Consider the following 22,726-nt stretch of genomic DNA (forward strand, 5'->3'; position numbering starts at 1 on the left):
TGTAAAAGCAGCAAAGAGTCCTGTGGCACCTTATAGACTAACAGATGTATAGGAGCATGAGCTTTCGTGGGTGAATATCCACTTCTTCGGATGCATGTAGTGGGAATTTCCAGGGGCAGGTATAAATATGCAAGCAAGAGTGAGTAAGGCTAGAGATAACGAAGCTTCGTTATCTCTAGCCTTACTCACTCTTGCTTGCATATTTATACCTGCCCCTGGAAATTCCCACTACATGCATCCGAAGAAGTGGATATTCACCCACGAAAGCTCATGCTCCTATACGTCCGCGGCTCAAAGGGCTGCTGTGCGCCCCAGTGCCCCTCTCCATGCTTTATGGCACCTATCCCCATACTGCCAGGGCGAGCTGTGGGGTTCACACAGGGCCCATGGGGAGTCCTGGGTAGAAGCTGCCCCACTGGGCTGCGAGAGAGCGGGGCCCCTCGGGGCAGGGCCCGTGTACCCTACCTTGTAGGGAGTGGAGACACTGGCGGGGGAAGAACGGGGCCCAGGGCAGAGCTGGCAGGACTGGAGCACTGAGCAGACCCTTAGCAGGGCGCAGGGGCTATGTGGAGACCAGTGCAGGGGGAGGGGCGGGGCTAGGTGATGAGGATGGACGGGAGGGGCGTGGCCTGGGTAGGAGGGGGCGGGGTTATAAGTTCCCCGAGCCTGTCCCGTCTCCCCGGCGGCTGCAGCGCCCCCAAGTAAACACGATACGTCATCAGAGCGCGCCGGGTTCCAACTTCCGAGTAGAGACCGGCTGGAGTCACGTGGCAGGTACCTGTGGAAGGGTAGGGGAAGCTCCGCCCACTGGGGTGTGGGGGGGCCCCCACTCCTCATGGATACGGCGGCGTCGGGTGGTCCTGTCCCTACTGTGGGCCTTGTGGGGAGTAATGGGGCCCCGCCCCGCGTTACTGGGGCTTTGACGGGGGTGTGTGTAATGGTTTCTGTTCGCCCCCTTCCGTCCCCGGAGGAGTTGGTGTTGTGTGTGTCATGGCTGCTGCCCGGCCCCCTCCCCTCCCTTCCCTGCCCTGGTTACTGGTGTGTGGGGGTGTCATGGCTCCGGCCCGGCCCCCTCCCTTCCCTGGTTACTGGTGTGTGGGGGTGTCATGGCTCCGGCCCCCTCCCCTAGGGTGACCAGACAGGAAGTGTGAAAAATCAGGACGGGGGTGGGGGGTAATAGGCGTCTATATAAGACAAAGTCCCAAATATCGGGACATCTGGTCACCCTCCCCTCCCCGGTTACTGGTGTGTGTGGGTGTCATGGCTGCTGCCCGGCCCCCTCCCCTCCCTGGTTACTGGTGTGTGGGGGTGTCATGGCTCCGGCGCGGCCCCTTCCCTGGTTACTGGTGTGTGTGGCATGGCTCTGGCACCCTCCCTTCCCTGGTTACTGGTGTGTGGGGGTGTCACGGTTCCGGCCCGGCCCCCTCTCTTCCCTGGTTACGGGTGTGTCACGGTTCCTGCCCGGCCCCTCCCTTCCCTGGTTACGGGTGTGTCATGGTTCTTGCCCGGCCCTGGTTACTGGGGGGTGTCATGGTTCCTGCCCCAACTCCTTCCCCTCCCTAGTTACTGGGGCTGGAGGAGGTGTCATGGATCCTGCCCAGCTCTCTTCTTTCCCTGGTTACTGTCTGTGTTTTGGGGATGAGTGAAATGGCACCTGCCTGCCCCCCCCCCCGGTTAATGGGGAATATGGGATGGTGGGGTACATGTACGCAGTGTAAAAGTGTAGCAGTGTTCTCCAGTACACTGCTAGGTTTTGGGCAGGGGCCATTTCATCCCCACAAACCCATTATTGTGGAGTTCAGTATTTGCACTAGCCATCCTAACTGAAGAGTTGTGTTCTCTCTCCGGTGAGGCTCCCAGGTTTGTGCTTTAGCGGGGTTGAATTCTGCTGTTGGGAAGCTGTCTGGAAAATAGCCTGAGCTGACTCCACCTTCTGCCAGCTCCTGAATTTCATCTTATTAGGATTAGTCTGAGAGAGGACCTGTTTTCCCTGTGTAATGCTAATGTGAAATATAGAACACTTACTGTATACTGTGATATAATTACATGCATGTTTGATATTTGTAACTTTGGGAGGTGTATTCATCTATCTGTGCACCACAGGAGAGCACTCAAATTGTCGCCCGAATGGAAAGAAAAGGCAGTTGCCGAAAGGAAAAAGACAAAGGAAACTCAGACTTCAGAGCCCTCCCTATTCACAGATACAGGAAGAAGCTAGTTGAGGCTGTGAGAGACAATTCATTTCTTATTGTGACTGGGGAGACAGGAAGTGGCAAAACTACCCAGCTCCCTAAGTATCTATTTGAAGAAGGTAACTATTTATTTTCTCCTTAAGATGCTATTGGTGAAGTGTAAAAACCCTTCAGTTAGACAATACTCTTAATATACTCTTTAAAAAATTAAGTAATTTTCATGTTTCTTGCCCCCTCCTTTTTCCAGGAGGCCCACAAATGCTAGTCACACCCTTCTCCAAAAATTGTTAGCAAAATAGATCAGAGAAATATATATATATATTTTTTTAAATCTTAGAACAAAGATAATCTGTGTTGGACTTCACTGGTTTGTGAGAGGTGGGGGAGATATTAGTCAGTGAAATCAGTCAGTGAAGCCTTTAAAAATATATTAGCAACAGTTAACATACCACGAAGGTAATTCATTGATGAAGCAATTTCCTTGCCTTTTGTAGGCTTTGCAAAGCATGGAGTGATTGGTGTGACTCAGCCACGCCGAGTAGCTACCATGTCTGTGGCTGAGAGAGTGGCTGAGGAGATGAACTCTTCACTGGGAAGCATAGTGGGATATCAGGTTCGCTTTGATGACTGCACCTCTGAGGTACGAGTTGAAGATTCTTTATTAATGTTGTTTAAAAAAATAATCTCTCTTAATGGAGCAAGATAAATCATTGCATTCTGGGCCCTGTTGTCTCTGTGTGGCACATCTCCATTTTAAAAGAGGTGACTGCAAGTGGTTCCATTTAATACAAATCAGGTGCAGCCCTTGAGTTCCTGGCAATTTGTCAATATGACCTATGTAAAATAAAGCTGTGTGTCATTCCTTTCAGTGAGGTTGTCCTTGAGCTACATGCACATTACATAAAGGTGCTTGCTTCAAAGTTTGGATGCTCATCATGATCTGTTTTGTGGATTAGTTTAAATCTAAAATTGCTTTCTGCCATCCAGGAAGTCTGTTTGAATTGCATTCTGTATGTGCATTGTTGTGAATCTCTGGTGGAGATGCTATTTTAGCAGTCTGAAATGTGGCTCAAACCAGTTTTATATGCTGTACATGTTTTCATAGCATATAACTGAAGCATTGCCACAGAATCCACAAATTCTCATCAAGAAGGTTGTTTTTTAAACAGTCTGAATGTGCATGGTAGGTGAATACTTGACTGTGATTTTGTAATTAGAATTATTGGATTGTCATTAGGAGGTGATGCTGAGATTCCCTCAATTTAGAAAAGAAGAAAAGAATTGCACAGATTAGAAATATAGCACTTAAGAAATGTTTTAAATAATGGATTTTGTGTATTTGTAAAGTATTTCAGAAAACCTAGCAAATGTCTTTTGGAGCTGTGGCTTAGCACGTTAATTATAGCATGCAAAGTCTCTCACTGAACCTTGATAAGTCTAAATGATCAACTTCAGTCCGTAGTCACTCCTGATATGTGACTGTATGTAATGAAATCCATATCCAGGGCAATAACTGAATGGATGGTTAAACTATTCAGGGTACTGCAATCAAGTATATGACTGATGGCTGCTTACTGAGACAGGTACTGGCAGACCTCCATCTTACCAAATACAGTGTCATTATACTGGATGAAGCCCATGAGCGGAGCTTAAGCACAGTGAGTGTTGCTTTATTTTACACACATAATTCAGTATAACTAAAAAGAAACTTGCAGTTCTGTTCTCTATAGGGTCTTGTGCTGCACTCATTCCCTTAGTGTGTGAAATGATGTGACTAACATCTGTCATGAATTTGTTCTCCCATTCCTTCTCCAAGGGGAGAAGTGTTTGCAGTGGAGTGTCTTGTTTTCGTAGGTTGGTTAGGTGTGTGGGTTTTTTTTTTTTTAATGAAAGTACGTGTTGCTATGTATTTGAGAGAGAAGGCCAGGTCAAAGAAACACACCTCGGCGTGGAAAGTGGTGAGGTTTGTGATGGTCCTTAGGTTCCTGGAGGTGTTAATTCTGTTTAGTTCAGTTATAAGAGACTAAAAAGATGATACTCTGCCCCTTGATAGCATCTTTCATTTAAGGATCTCAAAGTGCTTTACATGCTAACTAAAGCTCATGACCTTCCTGTGTGACTTATCACCATTTTACAGGAGCAATTGGAAGGTTTTAACTGATCCATAGAACAGTTAAGTGATTTATCTAGAATCTCCTACAGTGAATTGGTGTCAGAGGTTAGACTAGAACCCAGGGGTCCTGACTCCTTGCCTACTCTTCTAATAATTAAACATGTTTTCCCCCTTATCTGCACCATCCAGATAGAGAAGGTCCATGTAGCGTAGGCTTTTTCTTTTTGAATGCCTTGAGGTTTACAGTTTGTCTATGTAAGGTTGTAGTGCTTCTGTTTGCCTGTTCAGTTTGGGTCACTTTCTCTACTGTTGTGATCTACTTATTCCTTCCTTTGGCTGTTGCACAATCCCCAGGGCCTTCTGGCTGGGTGTTGCAAAAAATATAACTATGTTCTATTACTGTAAGTCCCAGTGTTCTATTAAACTTTGGCATTAAGTCAAAGGGATTAAACCAAAGCACATTTACACTTTACAAGTCTCTCCTGAGATGGGAGTGTGAGGGGGGGAAAGGGTTACACTCTTCTGACAGTTAGCCTATGGATCTGATTTCAGTTATTCTGCATTTTTTGATTTTTTGCATAATAACTGAGGAAAGAGAGACCACCTCTGAGTGCAGCACAACCACCAGGAAGGGCCATTTTTCTGTGGGGGAACTACAGTACTAACAAAACATTGGCACTGCTTTAAAAACAGTTTCCTTTTTGCAGCTGAGAGAAGAATTAGGAATGAGAAACAAGGTCTTTTAGCTGTGTTGATTCAGCTTGCTGTTGCAGAGCTGTGGAAAAAACTTGGGTTTCTTTTAGCAACAAAATGCTTAGTAGGCTTAGCTTTAGAGAGCAACCAGAATATTTACAAGAAGGAAAAAACCTTTTAAAGCACTTGTGCCCCCAAAGCACATTGCTTAATTTTGTCCCATTTACCAGTGGTTCTGTATTTCAGTGGGCATTTGTACTCAGAAGAGTTGAGTTGTGAAGCTAAGGTGACTCTTTCTTTCAGGACATTTTATTTGGCTTGCTGAAGAAACTGTTCCAACAAAAGAAGCCTCCCAAGAGAAGGAAAGCCCTGAAGGTGGTGGTGATGTCAGCCACCCTGGAGGTAGACAAGCTCTCAGAGTTCTTTGGAGGCTGCGCAGTGGTGGACATTCCAGGAAGGAATTATCCCGTCAAGGAGATATTCTGCAGCCTGCTTGGCCCAAAGGATGCAGAAAGCTCTGCCTATGTTACAGAGGTATTGCTTATTTTCCTTTGCCTGTTTGCCATGTTCTCTCTGTTAGCTGTATGATAATGAGCTCTCAGAGCATTGGAGCTCATGCAAGGCTGGTTTCTCAAGCTTCCTAGTTTTTGTGGTGGAAAGGGGGAGGAGGGAGTTGATTTACACTGTCAGTTACAACTAGTGACGAGAAAAGCTCTAATTCCAGTAGATAATCCTGTTAGTGCTGCTTGTTTCAGGCTGTAAAAGTGACCCTGGATATCCACTTGAATGAGTCAGCAGGAGACATCTTGGTTTTTCTAACTGGTGAGAATTCCTTTTTACTTGAAAAACTCTATCCTGTGCCAAATGGTGGCATTGCCAACAGAAAGAATTATCTTGCTGCTGAATGCCCAGATCATCCTAGAACAATGGGCACTGGCGGCATTAGAGTTGTGTCTAGGTGCATCACTGCAGCAGTTCACAACTGAACTAGGGCATGGAAGGCAAATGTAGAGAAAGTGGCTGTGGCAAACATGTAATGATTTTAAAGATTGTGGGTGGGATTTTCAAAAGGGCCTAAGTGGCTTAGGACCACAAGTCCCATTGAAAGTCAATAGAACTTTGTTTCTAAGTCACTTAGGCACTTCCAAAAATCCTACCCTAAAGCTGTTTGGATAGCTTTTCCCAACAGTGGTTATTATGTACCTCTAACATTGCCTCTATTCCTGATGTTTCTGTCCTATCCTAATGTGTCAGGAGAAAGATGCCCTAACTACTCCCTACTCCTTTATAAACCCAGCCAAGAGTCTTTCAGGATTTCGATTGTGTGATGGCATTAGTCACTAGTGGTTATAGAAGTACAAAACAGCAAGATCAGAGTCCAGCCTCCTACCAGGGCAGGATATAGTCCCTTGAGAGAGGTGATGTTAGATAGTAAAGACTAAGCCAAAAAGTTGAAAATAAACCACATCTAGTTCTACATCTGCTCTTCTGCTCTTTGGAAAAAAAAGATTCTATACAGAAAGTTACACAGCTCGCCTTAGTAGGAAGCAGGAGTATGGAATCTTGTTTTATGGGATGTGAGAAGAGGAAAGAAAATGACTGGTGTGTCACTTTTCTTTTAAGGACCTGTTCTTATATTCCTTGCGCACCAGAAGCTCTCCCTGATTTCATAGGGGCTTTAAACAAACAAAATAATCATGTTGATCAACTCTTTCCAATGTGGGAGAGAACATAAACTCCAGGTTGGTTTTTCTGTGTTCATGTAGAAGAATGAAGCAATGCATTGTATATTTGTACAGTATAAGTGTTCCCTGCTGTCTTCCGGAAAAGAGAAGCTCCTTAAATAATCCCCCTGGCAAAAACTCAGTTAATTTATAATTCAAGTTGCTGAAATAATTAATAAAACCTGATACAAAATACATATCTAAACCATCACTGTTGCACAGAAAAACCCTAAGCATAAAACCAAGTTTGAAAAGACTGCAAATGACCAGTTAATTTTCCTTTACCCTTGCAGTTGTACTGGCATCTCCATAGTATGTGTAAAAGACCAGATTGTGTAGAGCTGTTGCAAGCTAACAAGGTAAAGTCCTCACTACATAGTTTATATTTTAAGTACTTCTGTATTTTGCTTTAGGACAATCTGAGATTGAAAGAACGTGCGACTTACTTTTCCAGAAAGCGGAATCTATTGATTACCGCTATGATGTGCAAGATTGTTCTGTTGAAGGTTTGCTTATCTTACCGTTGTATGGGTCAATGCCAACAGGTAAGGCTTACTGAATTAAACATAATGTTATGTTTAGTTCATGCAGCTCTTAGCTGCAGTTAATTGTTATATGTGACATCCTGGTCAGATACTTTTATTTTGAATGGAAACAACACAGCCATTTGCTTACCTGTTTGAGAGACTAATAAAGCAGTATTGTCACAAGCTAATCATAATCTGGCCTGGTCAGTTCTTGCTTGGGGACCATGAATTAAAATCCATATGCTGCTGGAAGTGTTGGCTTAGAAGGCAGTGCCCTTCTCTCCAAATCAGTCCTGAATGACAGTCCTAGCATGGAAAAAGTGAATGCTGTGTTGTTGGAAGTTCAGTCTTTCAGTTTGTACCAAACCCCAAAGTTCTGACTACTTGTGGCTATTAAAAATGTCAGAGTGGTGTTCACAAGAATTTGCTGGCTCTGATGTCCTGGCCAAACTTCAGCACTGATAATGACATTCTGCCTCTCTGAAATTCCCCTTGCAGCCTCAATAGGAAAAGGTATTGTATTATTTTCTCTAACAAAAAAAGAATTGTATTGTGTGCTGGTTCATAATGGTAGTTGGCAAAAATCCATTAAATAGTCAGATCCTGTCAATATCTTTTCATAATGACATGTTGTCTTTCCTGTACTAAAAACACATATAACTTTTCTTGTAAAGCTATTGCATTCTTCTGCTCCCAGCAGGGAAAATTCTTGTGCCATAACTAGAAGTCGGAGGATTCCCTAGCTATGAGTAGATCGTCATACTTGCCCTAAGGATTCCTGTTATAGCTACTGTCCTTCCACCTGAGGACTGGATGGAATTATTGTTAAAGCTCATTAACTCTGTAACTGGCTAATGGGGGTGCTGAGTGCCAGGAAGTCTTTCTCCTTTTCAGTCCAGCGTTTGCTTTTAAAATAAAGTATCATTTAGAATTTGTGGATAGTGTCTGTTATGGGGCGATGATACCCATTTTCAATTAAAACATGTTTGGTAGGGATTTGACTTAATTACTCAGTTGTGTTGTTCCAATTTAAAAAAAAAGGTAACTTTTGATTAAGATTAAAGAGTTGCCAATAAGATATGTGGCAATAAGATTATACATACAAGAGAAGATAAAAAGAATGTGGTGTTACCCTGTATAGAAGGTGTAAATTACTGAACTAAGTCTGCAGTGTTGCTGCCTAATTTTGAAGGGTTCAAAAACGAAGGCTTCATGACTTTTATAAAAACAGATGTGTTTCCACTTCAGATGATCTTGAATGTGGTATTAATTGTGTGGGTGCAATGTGTAGAATGCCGAAAGGCAGAATAAATGTACATGAGAAGAGTAGGTCAGCAATTTTAGAGCCTGGAAACCTTTGTAGGGAGTATATTGGTTGATGACATGTAGGGAGGGTTATGACCTTGTTCCCTCCCAAAAGGATGGACTGAGGGTTGACTGAGAGAGGAGTTATTTATTTTTACAACACCAAAGGTACCAGGATAGTGCTTGAAAGCCATCATTATTTTATTATTGTGAAGTGTCTGGGAGCCCCATTGTACTTGGCAGCATATAACACACAACAAAAGGATAGGCCATGCCCCAAAGAGCTTGCCATTCAAGTATAAACATATGACTTTAGAGGGAGATTTTCAAAGGCATAAAGGAAAGTTAGATGCCCACCTCCCGTCTGTGCCTTTGAAAATCTCCTAAATAAGACCAAGGGAAATGTGTTGTAAGATGGATTGTTTGGGTAATCTTAACCTGCAGTAAGGTATATTGAGGTTTTAATTAATTTTGATGGGAAACTTATTCTATTGATCTCCAGTTGCTTTGGTTTCTCAGACCTCAGATTGTTTCTTAACATGCTTTAAATCCTCCTTAAACATTCCATTTAGAGCTGGCATTTTGCTTGGTTCCCTACGTCTGTATTTCTCTTGCACAAGAGCTATCGAAAAGGGCTGCACTTAAAAGCACTTAAGCTACAGACTTTCTTAAGGAACTAACAATAGAGAAGAGGTGATGTTGTTCCCGACAAGTATATTAAAGACGATTGTAAAGCAGTTCTTGTTTTGAAATTCATCTCCTGGCTCACCTTTTAGTTTCAACCCAAAGACCTCCATTCATTTTCTGTCTTTAGTGGGTAATCTTGTCCTTTTTCTAGAGATGGAATTTGACTTTTGTGCATCCTGATGTAAAAGATTACTTGATGGACTCTTTCTCTTTAGATCAGCAGAGAAGAATATTTTTGCCACCTCCTCCAGGCATTAGAAAATGTGTCGTATCCACAAACGTTGCTGCAACATCTCTGACCGTTGATGGAATCAGGTAACTATTTCCTATCCTTGGTAAAAGCTGTAACCAAGGGAATGACTCAATGCTGCATTAGAATTGGAAAAACCTCATCCAATCCCTCCCCCCTTCTGTTTCTGTTGTTCTGATCCTGCTGAGTAATTACATGCCCTTTTGCAGTAAGTGACTCTTCTCTTTATGTAGACCAGAAATATGTTTTAGTCAGTTTAATAAATGACACATCCCCTTTGCTCTGGCACTCTTAAGTAGACTTAAAGAGTTGTTAATATCAGTTTATCTGATTTTGAAACCAAACCCAGTACTTTGATTGCACTAAATCAGTGTAATTTCTGTGTAGACAAGCCCTACATGAGGAATTTCCTCACTGTCCATCCCATTGTAGTTCAGTAATTGGCCAGCAGAGTGCAACTATCTTCTTCCACATTTACAGACTGACCGGGTTCCATTTGACATGTTACTGTTGACTGAGGATAAGGAACCTAAGCCACTGCCTGATCTAGGTCCCTCTTCCTGTATCTTATGATATTTTTAATTTTTTTTTCAGGTATGTCGTTGATAGTGGATTTGTGAAGCAGTTAAATCATAACCCCAGGGTTGGCTTGGACATACTGGAGGTGGTTCCCATTTCAAAGTAAGTTAGAAGAAAGGTAATTTACATTCTGGTTTGAGAAGAGTCCTCAGGTTGCTTTGAATGTACTGTGTGACTGCAATTTTCCCCATATAAAGAAGAGCAGAGAGATCTTGGAGGCACTGCAGCACATTTAGCTTTCATTTGCAGCTCTATTAGGTCAATATTTAGAAAACATCAGGGATAGTAAATAAAACATTTTAGTAGAGCATGGTACTTTAATTTTAATCATGAGCAGTGAGGAAGAACTCACCATGTATTATCTGTAATCTGAAAATGATTTACACCATCTTTCCAACATTGAACACAACTAATTCAAAGAAGTTCAGGAAGTTTTGCCCAATATTATTTTTTTATGCTGTTACATTTTGCATAGCAGGGTTCCTGTACAATATATTAAATCCTTCATCTAGAGAGAGACAAATTGCTATCATTGATCATAATTATAGGGTGCTTTTGCTACTTTGATGACAAGCACAGTATTATTTTTCTTTGCTTATTTTTGGAGGAGTGAAGCAATGCAACGAGCAGGCCGAGCTGGCAGGACATCATCTGGAAAATGCTACAGGGTGTACAGCAAGGAATTCTGGGATCAGTGTATGCCTGATCACATGATCCCAGAGATTAAGAGAACTAGTCTTACATCTGTGATCTTGACCTTGAAGTGCCTTGCCGTACATGATGTCATAAGGTAACCCATGGGGAAGGGAATTGTAATCTCCCTCCTGAGTCTTGGCAATGCATGTTAGAGAGTGTTGGCACCAGAAAGCGAACACACTATGTCCTATTGGTACCAAGAACAGGATTAGGTATCAGGGCAAATGGGACAATTGCACAACATCAACTCTTCTGTCATTCTCCTAAAAATCTCCAGCGTTAGGCTGTGTCTTAGGCTTTACATCTCTTTGGGGATCTGTCAAAACTAGCTCCTGAAATAACAGTAATCTTTGTTAGTGTTTTAAAGGAACATTGTTGAGGTTTGTATGCCTAAAACGTGACCCTTGTGGAATAATTAACTTGAGGGTCCCATGTGCAGGGTATGTGTGTAAATATAGATATGTTTGTGTGTGCAAACAGAGCTCTTTTGGGATATGGAAGCTGTTTCCCTCATTAAATAGAAATGTGTAACTATTATACATACACGTGCAAACACACTTTCCCTTGGTTGTTGACCTGGATTGAAGGATTCCAGGAGTATTGCAATATAAAACACTTACAGCTTTAGCAAACTACCTTGAGCCCAAGCAGTGGAATTTATTCTGCCTTTCTGTTTGTAGGTTCCCCTATTTGGACCGCCCCGAAGAGAGGCATATTTTAGAGGCTCTTAAGCAACTTTACCAGTGTGATGCTATTGACAGGTAAAAAGGGCAGAAACCAACTTTTTATCTTTTTAACCTCAGTACTTAAAAAAAAAAAAAAATAATAATTTGTGACTTAATTTTGTACTGTTGTTAATGCGTTGCAACATAAGGTAGATTGCTTTCCTCAGCAGTAGAACCCATATATTAGTTTTCCCATGAACTTAAATATTTTTCAGTTTGAAAAGAATGTTCTGATCCAAGAGGAAGGATGGGCCACTGGTTGGGGCACTAACCTGGGACTCAGGAGACCTGGATTCAGTTCCTTGCTCTGCCCCAGATTTCCCTGTGTGACCTTGGGCAAGTCACTTAGCCTTTTTGTGCTTCATTTCCCCATCTGTAAAATGGGGCAAATAGCACCTCACAGGGATGTTGTGAAGCTAAATATGCTAAAGTGTGTGAGATACTCAGACATAATAGTAATTGGGACCTATATAATATTTGAGAGAGAAGCACACACATCTTATCCTAATCTTCTAAGAATTCTTCACACTAATCCTGCACTCCTGATGCACTCAAAACCCCCACTAACAGTGCAGATGGGACAGGACGTGAGCAATCTGAGGGAGAGCTGTGGCTAGAGGATCATCTGCTGTCTGGATTTGCAAGGCCCCTCTCTCTCTCTCTCTCTCTCTCTCTCCTGGGCCTCTGGGGAGTGTGTCTTTATATAAGAGCCAATGAAGGCTCTGTTGGAGATGTCCTGGCTACTTGGGTCTTGTACCTACGTTCTGGCCTTACAGATTTAGTCTGTTCAATCTGATGTTTGAATCTTTTCCTCCCAATAAGGAGAGGCCACGTGACAAGACTGGGAGAGTTTTTGGTGCAATTTCCTCTCCCTCCAAACCTGACCTGTGCTGTCATAAAGGCAGCTTCTCTCGACTGCGAAGATCTATTGCTTCCCATAGCTGCGATGTTGTCTGTCGAAAATGTCTTCATACGACCTGGTAAGAAGCCCCGTTTTCCAGAAGCAGGTCATCTTAGGTTATGAATTGTACCCTGAGCAGAGTGTCTGTCAGGACGTGGTTGGTCAACACACAGTGCTCAGTCTGGAGAACTTGTCCTTAATGTCCTTATGCATTTTGTCTTTCACTTCTTCACTGGTTTCCCATTCCTAATGTCATTAGTTATGTGAAGCCACAGCTCATTACATACACGCACTTCAGTCATCAGTGGGAATCATCTGGGAATCTCTGGCAAAAAAAAACACAAGCTCCTATCACTTGAGCTAAAAGAACGACTCCATGAGCTATCAGTAAGGAGCAAGCTTGTATTCTCAACTAGCCCAGTCACTAGAGGAAGACATGGCTGCACATTGTAAGCCAGTGTATTTCATAAACACTGTCTGTAGCAGCGTGGGGAGTGTCACTGTTAAAAGATGCCATTGCAATTGGCAGCTCAGATCTAGTATTGTAACAAAAAATAACACCTCATCAGATGCTACCTGGATCCACTTTTGGTCAGTCTGCAGTGAGAGACCAAGAGCTGACTAGATTAAAAGAATGAACTCACCCTAGAAATGATCCCTCTGGGGCAGGATTATTAGTCAGTGTTGGGGGGGAGCATGAACTGCTGCTGCTGGTCCTATGCCAATTCTGCGACTAAACAGATTTAATTCTGCTGGGCTTTCAGGTCAGAACCTTTCACTAGCACTGAGCTCACTCGCTTTTTAAAAAAGTGTGTGTAGCAGAGTCTTGGGGAGAACTTTGTCCTTTCTGCTCATGTTCATTGTCAGTGTCTGGTTATCTCTGTAATGTATTAACTCGTTTTTGCTGATACAGCGGCAAAAGGCAGTTCAGTTGTAAGTGAGCTATCAGATTTTTGCTGTTGGATGGTACTCTGCAGTTCCTCGCACTCCTTGATTTTGCTTTCCCATTCTCCCTCTGGCTCCTTTTGCAGCTTGTTCACATTTCCTTTTCAGCCAGCTAACAAACTAGTGCAGGGACTCCAGTCCCCGTTAAACAGTTTACCTGTCAATCTGGAAACAAGGGATCATGGCATAGGCTCACATCCTGCAAACACTTACTCATGTGCTAAAGCTAAGTGCATGAGTACTTTTGTTGACTTCAGTGGAGCCACATGTGTTTGAAATTAAATACCTGAATGTATGTGTGGTTGTGGCCTGGGGAAGTGCAGCAGCATACTGCATTGGCCTAAAGCAGCCCATATCTGTCTTTACTTGGGGCGGGGGGAATCCTTTTGAGATCAAAATTTGAGGTCAAAATTCTGAGATGTTATTTCTTTGACATGGCACGTTCTTTGCAATTACATGAAGGTTTCTGTAGACTCATGGGTTGAGTTTTTTATGCCAAACTATTGATTTCTTCTATCTTTCCCAGGGGTCGGCAACCTTTCAGAAGTGGTGTGCCGAGTCTTCATTTATTCACGCTAATTTAAGATTTTGAGTGCCAGTCATACATTTTAACGTTTTTAGAAGGTCTCTTTCCATAAGTCTTTAATATATAACTAAACTATTGTTGTATGTAAAGTAAATAAGGTTTTTTAAATGTTTAAGAAGCTTCATTTAAAATTACATTAAAATGCAGAGCCCCCCGGACCGGTGGCCAGGACCCGGGCAGTGTGAGTGCCACTGAAAATCAGCTCGTGTGCCACCTTTGGCACACGTTGCCTACCCCTGATCTAGCCATTGCTATGTTATCTGGACTTCATGACATAAGTTAGTTCAACAGGATAAATGAAACTGCCCACAAGTAGCAGCAGCAGGCCCTGTTTTTTGTCTCATCTGAAATGTGAGGTCCTGCTGCTCAGATCAAATCTTCCACTCAATTTCTAGAAACTCTTTAAACTCTGTTGCTTCTGTATATTTTCATGTCGTTATTCTACATAACCACTCAGAATTGATCATGAGAGAGAACAATACCCACTAACCTTTCCCAAGGAAAGAGTTTAGCACTTGCTTCAAAGCTACATCTCTAGTGCTGGCTGACAGTTTTAATCCCGCTTTAATAGCAGCTTCATGTTCTCAGAAGTGGGAGAGACAAAACTGAGGCCTGGGGGTGAGTGGGAAAGAAATGAGTCTTAAAATAATCTAAATAAAGAGCCAGGACTTTCAGCTGCACTTTAGAGAGAGTATAGAAAACTAAGGGAGAAGTGACAAATGAAAATTGAATTTGTTAAAGTGAAATATAACTTAGTGTTTCCTCAGGTGACCTTCAGAAACAAAAGGAAGCAGAACTCCGCCACCAGGAACTGTCATTAGAGGCAGGAGGATGCAATGATTTTGCAACCCTTTTAAACATCTTTGAACAGTGCAAATCAAGGTACATAGGTGTTTATTCAATGCACAGAAGATATCTACTGGGAGCTCTATTGTACATTTCTTCTCTAAAGCCCGTCTATATGTACATGTGCTCATACCCAGATGTGGATTTTTGCATACTGTAATATATGTACAGTTCAAGGAATCTGCTGTCTGAATTTACATGAATGTTTGTTGTCTTCTTTGTACGACCATAATAAAAAATAGCAGCAACTTGCTGCCTTCCACTTATGAAAGGCCTCATTATAACACCGGTATCTCTATTCCTAGCAAGTCTCCTGCAGCTTGGTGCCAGAAACACTGGGTCCACTTCAGAGCTTTAAAATCTGCTTTTAGTGTGGAAGCACAACTTCAGGAAATAACCAGTAAGCTTAAACAGGTGAACGAACTTCCTTCTAATGTAAATTAATGGCATTTGTCTTTGCACAAGTGCCTATGTTAGATGTGTACTGCAGTATGGAGTCTTCACTAGATGGCTGCCATCTTTGTCCTAATCTAAACTAATCTTTTTAGGCTACAGTGAGGTGTGTACTAATAAAAACCTATCTCTAAATATGTGGTGTAATGGTAGCAACGGACAAAAGGAAGGTCATATGAAATAGCTGACTATGAAGTGTGAAACACAAGGTTTAAGCTCCTGAGGGGGAACGGTGTGACCAATTTTCCTTTAACAAAGACACTAATCCATTTTGTGCTGCTCTTTATGCAGCTGTCAGACTTCCCAAGAGAGCGTTTTGATGGCTCCAAAAATGAGATACTCAGAAGATGTCTGTGCACGGGGTACTTCACCAATGTAGCCAGAAGGTAAGGAGTGGAGTTTGGGGAATTGCATGGAAAAGATTTGCCACATTTGTTACTATGTGCTTATAAATCAAAACAAATAGTCGCAAGACTGTACCACAGTTTATTAAAAGGGTCAACTTCACTTGTTACAGCAGGAGAGGAGCTGTCTGAGTGCAGGATTGGGAGCCAGGAGTCTTAATTTCCAGGGCCAGCTCTGCCACTGACTCTCATTGTGATTTTGGACAAATTATTTAACTTCTTGGTATCTCAGTCTCCATATCTGTGAAATGTGGGGGATAATACTTAATTACCCACCTTGCAGGGGCATTGGGAGGCCTAGCTAATATTTGTAAAGGGCTCTGTGGATGTCAGAATCATCATCTGTCAGCAAGATGGAAATCCTAAAACCACATTTGTCACAGCATCAAGTTTGGACTGAAAAGAGAGTTAATATGGTGTATAAAGAGACGTTTTAATCCTCATCTAGAATTTACACTTATTTCTGGAAAGTTTATTTTTTCTATGCTAAAGCATTTTCTCCTATCCTGCTGCTGCTCTTTTTAGATTGTGTTGCTGTCTAAGCACAGCTAAATATGTCACTGGATATAAAAATATTCCCCATGCTTTTAGGTCCGCAGGCAGGACGTTCTGCACAATGGACGGACATGGTAGCATAGTCCATCTTCATCCTTCATCAGCAGTAAGTTACTTACTTCTGCTAATAGTTGTGTGGGTGTTTTTTTCAGGTAAATGGAAAAATAAAGCAGGCTATGCAAATTGTTTCCCTGATCTTTGGCTTGTTTGTTCCTGGTGTAAGATTGAAGCTAGCTTCTGGCCATGTGAAATATTGCACACCGCCTCCATACTGTAAGACACTAGCCTATAGTGTCTAGATTATACCACATCTTTCCTTAGGGAATTGCACAGAATCAGAATTCATACAAATGTTTGGTTTGTGAAGGCAACGTGATCTAGTGGCTATAACCCAGAACTGGAAAAGTTAATAGATCTGAATTCTCGCTCTAGCTCTCACCGACTTTCTGTGCAACTTTGGGCAAGTCACTAACTTCTATATCTCAGTTTTCCCATCTGCAACAAGGAGATAATATTAACCTATCTCACAGGCTTTTTAAGAGGATTAATCCATTCATGTGTCTGAAATACTTGGAGATCCTCTCCTGGAAGATGCTCTAGAAATGAAAACCATTATTGATAAATGTTACTGAAGGCAACTCTAGGTTCTGAATTAGTCTGGTTAAATATTGGATGTTTCAGCATTCCAAAGTAAAAGCCACAGGAAGGCATGAAGGATTAAATATAACTTCTCAAAAGGGAATGGGGAGGAGAGCAAGACAAAAGGGTTTAGCTGTTAACCAGTTTGTGGCAAGAATCTGAATTAGGACCCATGTTTTTTCTGCTGTCAATCTGCAGAGCACACTTATTGAAACAAAACCAAGATAGTAATCTGAACAAATGTGAATAACTTTACCTTTAGCTCCATGACCAGGAACCTCAACCTGAATGGATCATCTTCCACGATGTCCTGGTCACATCTAAAATGTATGTGAGGATGGTGTGTCCTATTCGCTATGAGTGGGTCAAAGACTTGTTGCCTAAGTTGCATGAAATTGATGTGTATGAACTGAGCAGTGTGGCACGGGAAGAGGTGACCGAGGAGGAAATAACCAAGTGGAAAAACAAGGAAGATCTCAAACGACAGTATGGTGAGCAAACTGGTCTTAGCTTTCCATAAACCTGAATCAGAAATTGACTACTGCCTCTTTTAGCCATGTTAGGGGGCTGTGAATGAGAGAGATGGCATTAATGCATGCTGAGTATTGCAGCATCTAGGCTAGTGACTTCATGCTTGTTAACCTGGCCACACCTCTTTTGACTTTTTGTCTTCTGTCAGTAACGTTAGCTTGCACACTCCTGTAACTGGAAGAAAAGCATTTTGAACATGAACACCTATTTTCACAAGTTACTTTAGGTTTGGAAAGGGTATTTCCCCTACTGTAGAGAGTATAATTATTCTGATATTATCAGAGAAAAATTCCAAGAGCTATAATATTACAGGTGGGAAAGAAAAAGGGGTGGGATGAGGGGGGAGATCAGCAAAATAACATCCAGCAAAGTTTAACACCTGATTTAAAAATAATGGTCTGTTTTAATTAAACTAGTGCATATTAACTGATTCAGCAGCTTGATATTCTCTGAATTCTTTTGTCAGCGGTTTCAGTAGAGAAGCCCCTGAGCTGCCCTTTCCAAACACGGATTTGAGAGACACTGGCAGGGCATTGCGAGGGAATCGTGAACTGTCGCTGCCTGTGCTGTACCTGACTTGTGGATAAATAGGGAACCTTAGCCTTCAAGATACCATGTTTTACCATCAGTACTTCCCTTAATTAAAAGTGTTTTTTTTTTTTTTTTTTTTTTTTTTTTTTACACAATTACAGTCCCGTGGCAGCTTATAGACTAACAGACGTATTGGAGCATAAGCTTTTGTGGGTGAATACCCACTTCGTCAGATTCGGCATTCATCTGACGAAGTGGGCATTCACCCACGAAAGCTTATACTCCAATACGTCTGTAGGTCTATAAGGTGCCACAGGACTCTTTGTTGCTTTTTACAGATCCAGACTAACACGGCTACCCCTCTGATACTTGTAAAAAAAAAAAAAAAAAAAAATTAAAATATAAATCAAAATCATTTAATGTTATGACAAATAACTCATGTTTCTCCAATACAATCAGGCAGGTGAATTCATCCACTGCCATGATCTGAGACAGCTCAGTGGGAGCGGGAGAGAGTTTGCATTTCTAATAGATCCCTCTTCCAGGACTTCTCTACCTCCATTTTTTTTTTCTTCTCCTTTTAAGAAAATCCAGAAAGGCATTTTACCCAAGCCTTTTGTATTTTTTTCAGAATGGAAGAGGATAGCATAGAAAAGTAACAAATGCATAGAACTTGAGGCCTAAAGACTCAGTTATAGTAAAACCAACATGGTCCAGATATATACTAGGGGTGATCGCACATGCAGATATTGACAAGAGGGTTGAGGGTATGATTTTTCTATAACTTAAGTGTAGCTGGATATACACCATATTTGTCTTTGAGACTTTAGTTTTTCCATGGAAAGGACGTCCTAGTTACTTTGCCGTTTGTCTCTTCTGGAGATCATTGGACCATCCATTGGCATGGCCGAGAGCAGCATTTGAAAAATTTGAGCTTCTGTTGGTTTTAGTTGATCAGCTGACCCTATGAGTGTGAAGTCAGGGGGGTGGAAGTGGCATTTATGACACAGAATTGTAATGTTTTTTGTTTTTCTGTAGAAAAACTAAAAGATGACTCTGCAAAGAAGATGGAGAAAAGGAATGATGATAAATCAATACAGGATGCCCGAGTGCGTTACCTCCAGAGAAAACAGCAAAGGGCACAGTGTATAAATGCCATGCTGAAGGAGATGGGTTAGTACAGTGATGAGTACTCTAGCAAAGGCACTCAGTGCAATTGCTTGTTGATAAGCTTGCAGCATAACCACGCCAAAAAAAGAAAAGAAAAGGTGAGAACTGAAGGAAGCTGCCAGTTCACGTGGAGTCTGTCTGCTTGGGGGCACAGCCTGATACTCCTTGCTGTTTTTGTGACAGACAGTGAGGAAAGGTTAATGAGCTGAACTTTCATTGCCATGTGTCTTAGGCAGTAACTTATTCACTGCAAATGTGGCTGAAGAAGCAGTATTTACAGCCTGTTCTATGTCACTCAGTTGGAATTGGAGTTGGCCTATAAAAAGGGGCATTGTGTCAATGCAATTTTTAATCACATTTTCTTGAAAACCTTTTGAAATAGAGTATAACTGTCCAGTGTTACATTTTTAAAAAGATATGTATTTGTTTTATTTCCTTTTGTAAATTGTTGGCTTATAGGATCTGTGTGATCGTTCTACTAAATTATGTATAATTACCATTTTTAAATTGTATACTACTTCATGTGCTCTTTTAACGATGGGATAATAAGAATCCAAATTAGAAAGGCTTATGTCATTTACCTATGTTCTGCCTCATGCAGGATCATTACTTACTCTGTATTTAGCTGTACCATACACAGTGATTGCTTTGGCATTAAAATGTCTCATTTGGATGGTTTTTTTTTTTTTGTAAATGGATGTTTGCGTTCTTGCCATCAAGGCACAGCCTGTTTGTCATAGGGAAGTTGCCCCGCATTGCTATCATCTAGTTGGGAAAGGAACAGCAGTCTGTCCATTTCTCCTTTCCAGATGGTTACATCCCACAATCCACCAACAGGCCACCGCCTCCTCAGAGCTGTCTGATTTAATGTTAGAATGTGTTTTTTTTTTAAATGATGATGTTTTTTGAGAAGCATTTATGGGGTAAAAAAGGTGTCTACATTCTTGAATCAAGGGTAACTGTGGAAAGATGCTCCTCTTCCAGATGTCTGTCTACTTTCTAATATTTGTCATCAGTCTGTGTTTAGGCTTGATGTAGGGCATTAAGAAGGGGTGTAATGTTTCCCTGCTGATATTAAAGTTGCTTAAAGAAGAAAGCTTGTGTGTGTGTGTGTGTGTGTGTGTGTGTGTGGATGCCCCCTTTCTTCAAGAGCACTTTGGGGCTGGTCTAAAAATCAAAACAGTAATTTGAAAATACATGCAGATTGGTTAGATACTGAGATGAATGCATAAATCACATGCATTTGGCTGCCACCTTTTTGCACCAATTCATAATATGACCAAACCGCACTGCCTGAGGTCAGGACCGAGTGAATGTCAATAGCAGCTGTCTTTTTATAGACGGTGAAAAAAATGTGGTGGACAAGTTTTCACAAAACAGATGGCTTCCTCCTCTTACGTTAATCCTATAATGTATCTTTAAGGTGAAATCGTTTAGATAGTAAGTGCCAGAAGGAAGGGACCATATCTTCCTCTCTGTTATAGGAGCTGAGCTTATATTTGATTCTCAGTTAAATAATGAACTTTGTATAAAACCCTATTGCAAGTAATCAACTCCAAAAATGATAGTGTAACATTCCTACCTCTGAGGTCATGCTTCTTGTGGCTTTCATTTGTAGGTAGTGTCCAGCTGTGCTCACTTCTGCCCACCCTCTTTGCTACTTGGTTGAGACATTTTTCATTATTGTATTCTAGTCTGCTAGGTGCTGTACTGCCCCAGAACAAAAAGACAGCCCCTGTCCCAAAGAGCTTACATGAAACCCATGCTGCTGCTTCACAAAGAGTCTCCATTCTACTCCGATAGAAATCAACAGCAAAACTCCTGTTGGCTTCACCGAGTGGTACTGAGCACCTACATCTCCAGCTCCCTTTAATGGGAGATGCAGCTGCTTAGCTCCTCTCACATGTATTTCTACTCGTGTCAATACAGCACCACTCAGTTACAAGACAGTGACCTTGTTGGAACAGTGCAGCATGCAAAGCCTTAGATCAAGGAGGCGTCCTGGTGCTGTATTCCGAAGGGGAAGACTTGATGCAGTTTGTGGAAATTAATGCTTACATGTGAGTTGTGTAGTATTTTTAGGCCTCTAGACGAACATTAGGAAGTAAGGTCTCAAAAGCCTGCAGGCTACTAATTTGGATGACGCTGCAGGAAAACACTGTCTTGCATAAAAAGCAGCGTGTCTAGTATACACGCTACTGCAATTTGTGATCAATATTCAAATTCTGTATTTCTGGCAGGGCCCATCATGACTGCTGTGCTTTCCAAACAGAGAAGGAAGCATGATCCCTTCATCAAGGAGCTTACAAGCTATAGAGGCTACAGAGTACTCCCTATGCTGCTCTGCACAGAACAATGTTAACTCGCTGGATTGTAAGAGGCTTAGCTAAGGCTATATTATTGATATTAATAGTAATAACAGGAGCAAGCGCTAATGCCTGCAGATTGTGTCAGTTGCAGTCCTATTGCCCTTAATGTGAAATTCAGTGCTGCCCACCACTTCTCTAATTCCCTTTGTGTATACCAAATGCAGAGGTAGCTGCAAAATGAATGCCTTACAAGTTCCTACCGGGATGAGTGAATCAAAATGTTCTTGGGTGAGATCAGTGTAAGTAGTAGTATGTGTAAGGCTCTCGCTTTGTTGTGTTTTACAGTGTATTCAAATGGAAGAGCTTTCTGTTCTTTCAGTCTTTACTTCAGAGTGTGCTTTTTAGCAACCAGCACGCTGTTCCTCACTAATTGTATATGTTCTTCCTTGCTTTTGCAAGGGGCCTGCAACCCAGTATCATATTGTTTGAATGTTAATGCACTTGCAGTGTCCGTTCAAATGATGTCTGTACCATGTACTGAGTCTGACATTTGTAGGTATAACACACACTCTTACTCCGAGCCCATGTCCCTCCTGACATATAGTTATGCAGAGATTTCCTTTGACTTTTTCTTAGTAGCAATGGAGCATCTTTTTTTTTTTTTTTAAACTTGAAATATGACATCAGTATCCCAGATTTTGCAGGCACAAAGTCCTAAACAAATAGGAACCAACTGGTTTCTTGTTATGGCAGAAGTGTCTGCTTAAAAAATAGTTACTGAGGAGCTATACTGTATTTCATCTTTTATCTTTCTAACTGAACACGGGGTAATAATGAGCCTCCTCTCTTGCTTGTTAAGTCTTTTTAATCTATTAAATTGTGCTGCAGTTCTGGCAAACAGGCTTGAAAATGTGAATTTAAGATCAAACTATACAAGAAAGTATAACTGCAACATAAGCCCACAGCATAAGGAAAATATGAATTAAGTTTGCCATGGTGTCCTTAACTTACCCTCTTTAATTTACTCTATCTGTTTAGCTGCAGCAGTACATATGGTACGTAAGATCCTCTGATAAAGGACCATATGTGCTGTAATGCATTGGTTAAAGAAGCTCTAACAGTTTTAACTCAACGTATCTTATGTTTTTATGGGGTTAGGTTACAAGAGGACTTTTTTCTTATTTTTTTAAAAGTTACTATAGATTCAAGTTTGAAATCGCTTTAATTATTGCCACTGTACAAAGCAGTAACATTTTATTAAAAATCCCTCTGACGAGCCCTGGAACTGTAGGAATACTTTTCATTTTTGTATAGCTTTCTATAATTTTAAAAAAAGATCCTGGCACATGTATTTTGGTGAAGGAA

At 41.6% G+C, this 22,726-nt stretch overlaps 1 protein-coding gene across 2 annotated transcripts; it reads left to right on the forward strand.

Moving 5' to 3' along the window:
* Positions 1 to 730: 730 nt before the first annotated feature.
* DHX40 (DEAH-box helicase 40) lies at positions 731 to 20,121 on the forward strand. 2 transcript variants are annotated; one of them, XM_065418159.1, is made up of 18 exons: positions 731 to 774; positions 2,104 to 2,311; positions 2,687 to 2,832; positions 3,731 to 3,850; positions 5,302 to 5,532; positions 5,754 to 5,820; positions 7,136 to 7,267; positions 9,457 to 9,556; positions 10,086 to 10,172; positions 10,678 to 10,860; positions 11,447 to 11,527; positions 12,314 to 12,471; positions 14,691 to 14,805; positions 15,075 to 15,183; positions 15,514 to 15,608; positions 16,218 to 16,287; positions 17,083 to 17,311; positions 18,921 to 20,121. In XM_065418159.1, exons 2-18 carry the CDS (start codon positions 2,128 to 2,130, stop codon positions 19,058 to 19,060), a joined length of 2,247 nt encoding a protein of 748 aa, XP_065274231.1. In that variant the 5' UTR covers positions 731 to 774; positions 2,104 to 2,127; the 3' UTR covers positions 19,061 to 20,121. The 2 variants fall into 2 exon arrangements, with proteins under 2 accessions (XP_065274231.1, XP_065274230.1); XM_065418158.1 differs by lacking the exon at positions 731 to 774 and adding an exon at positions 863 to 928.
* Positions 20,122 to 22,726: the final 2,605 nt, after the last annotated feature.

Source organism: Emys orbicularis, chromosome 17 (genome assembly GCF_028017835.1).
Source record: "Emys orbicularis isolate rEmyOrb1 chromosome 17, rEmyOrb1.hap1, whole genome shotgun sequence".
In the NCBI taxonomy this organism is placed as follows: Eukaryota; Metazoa; Chordata; order Testudines; family Emydidae; genus Emys; species Emys orbicularis.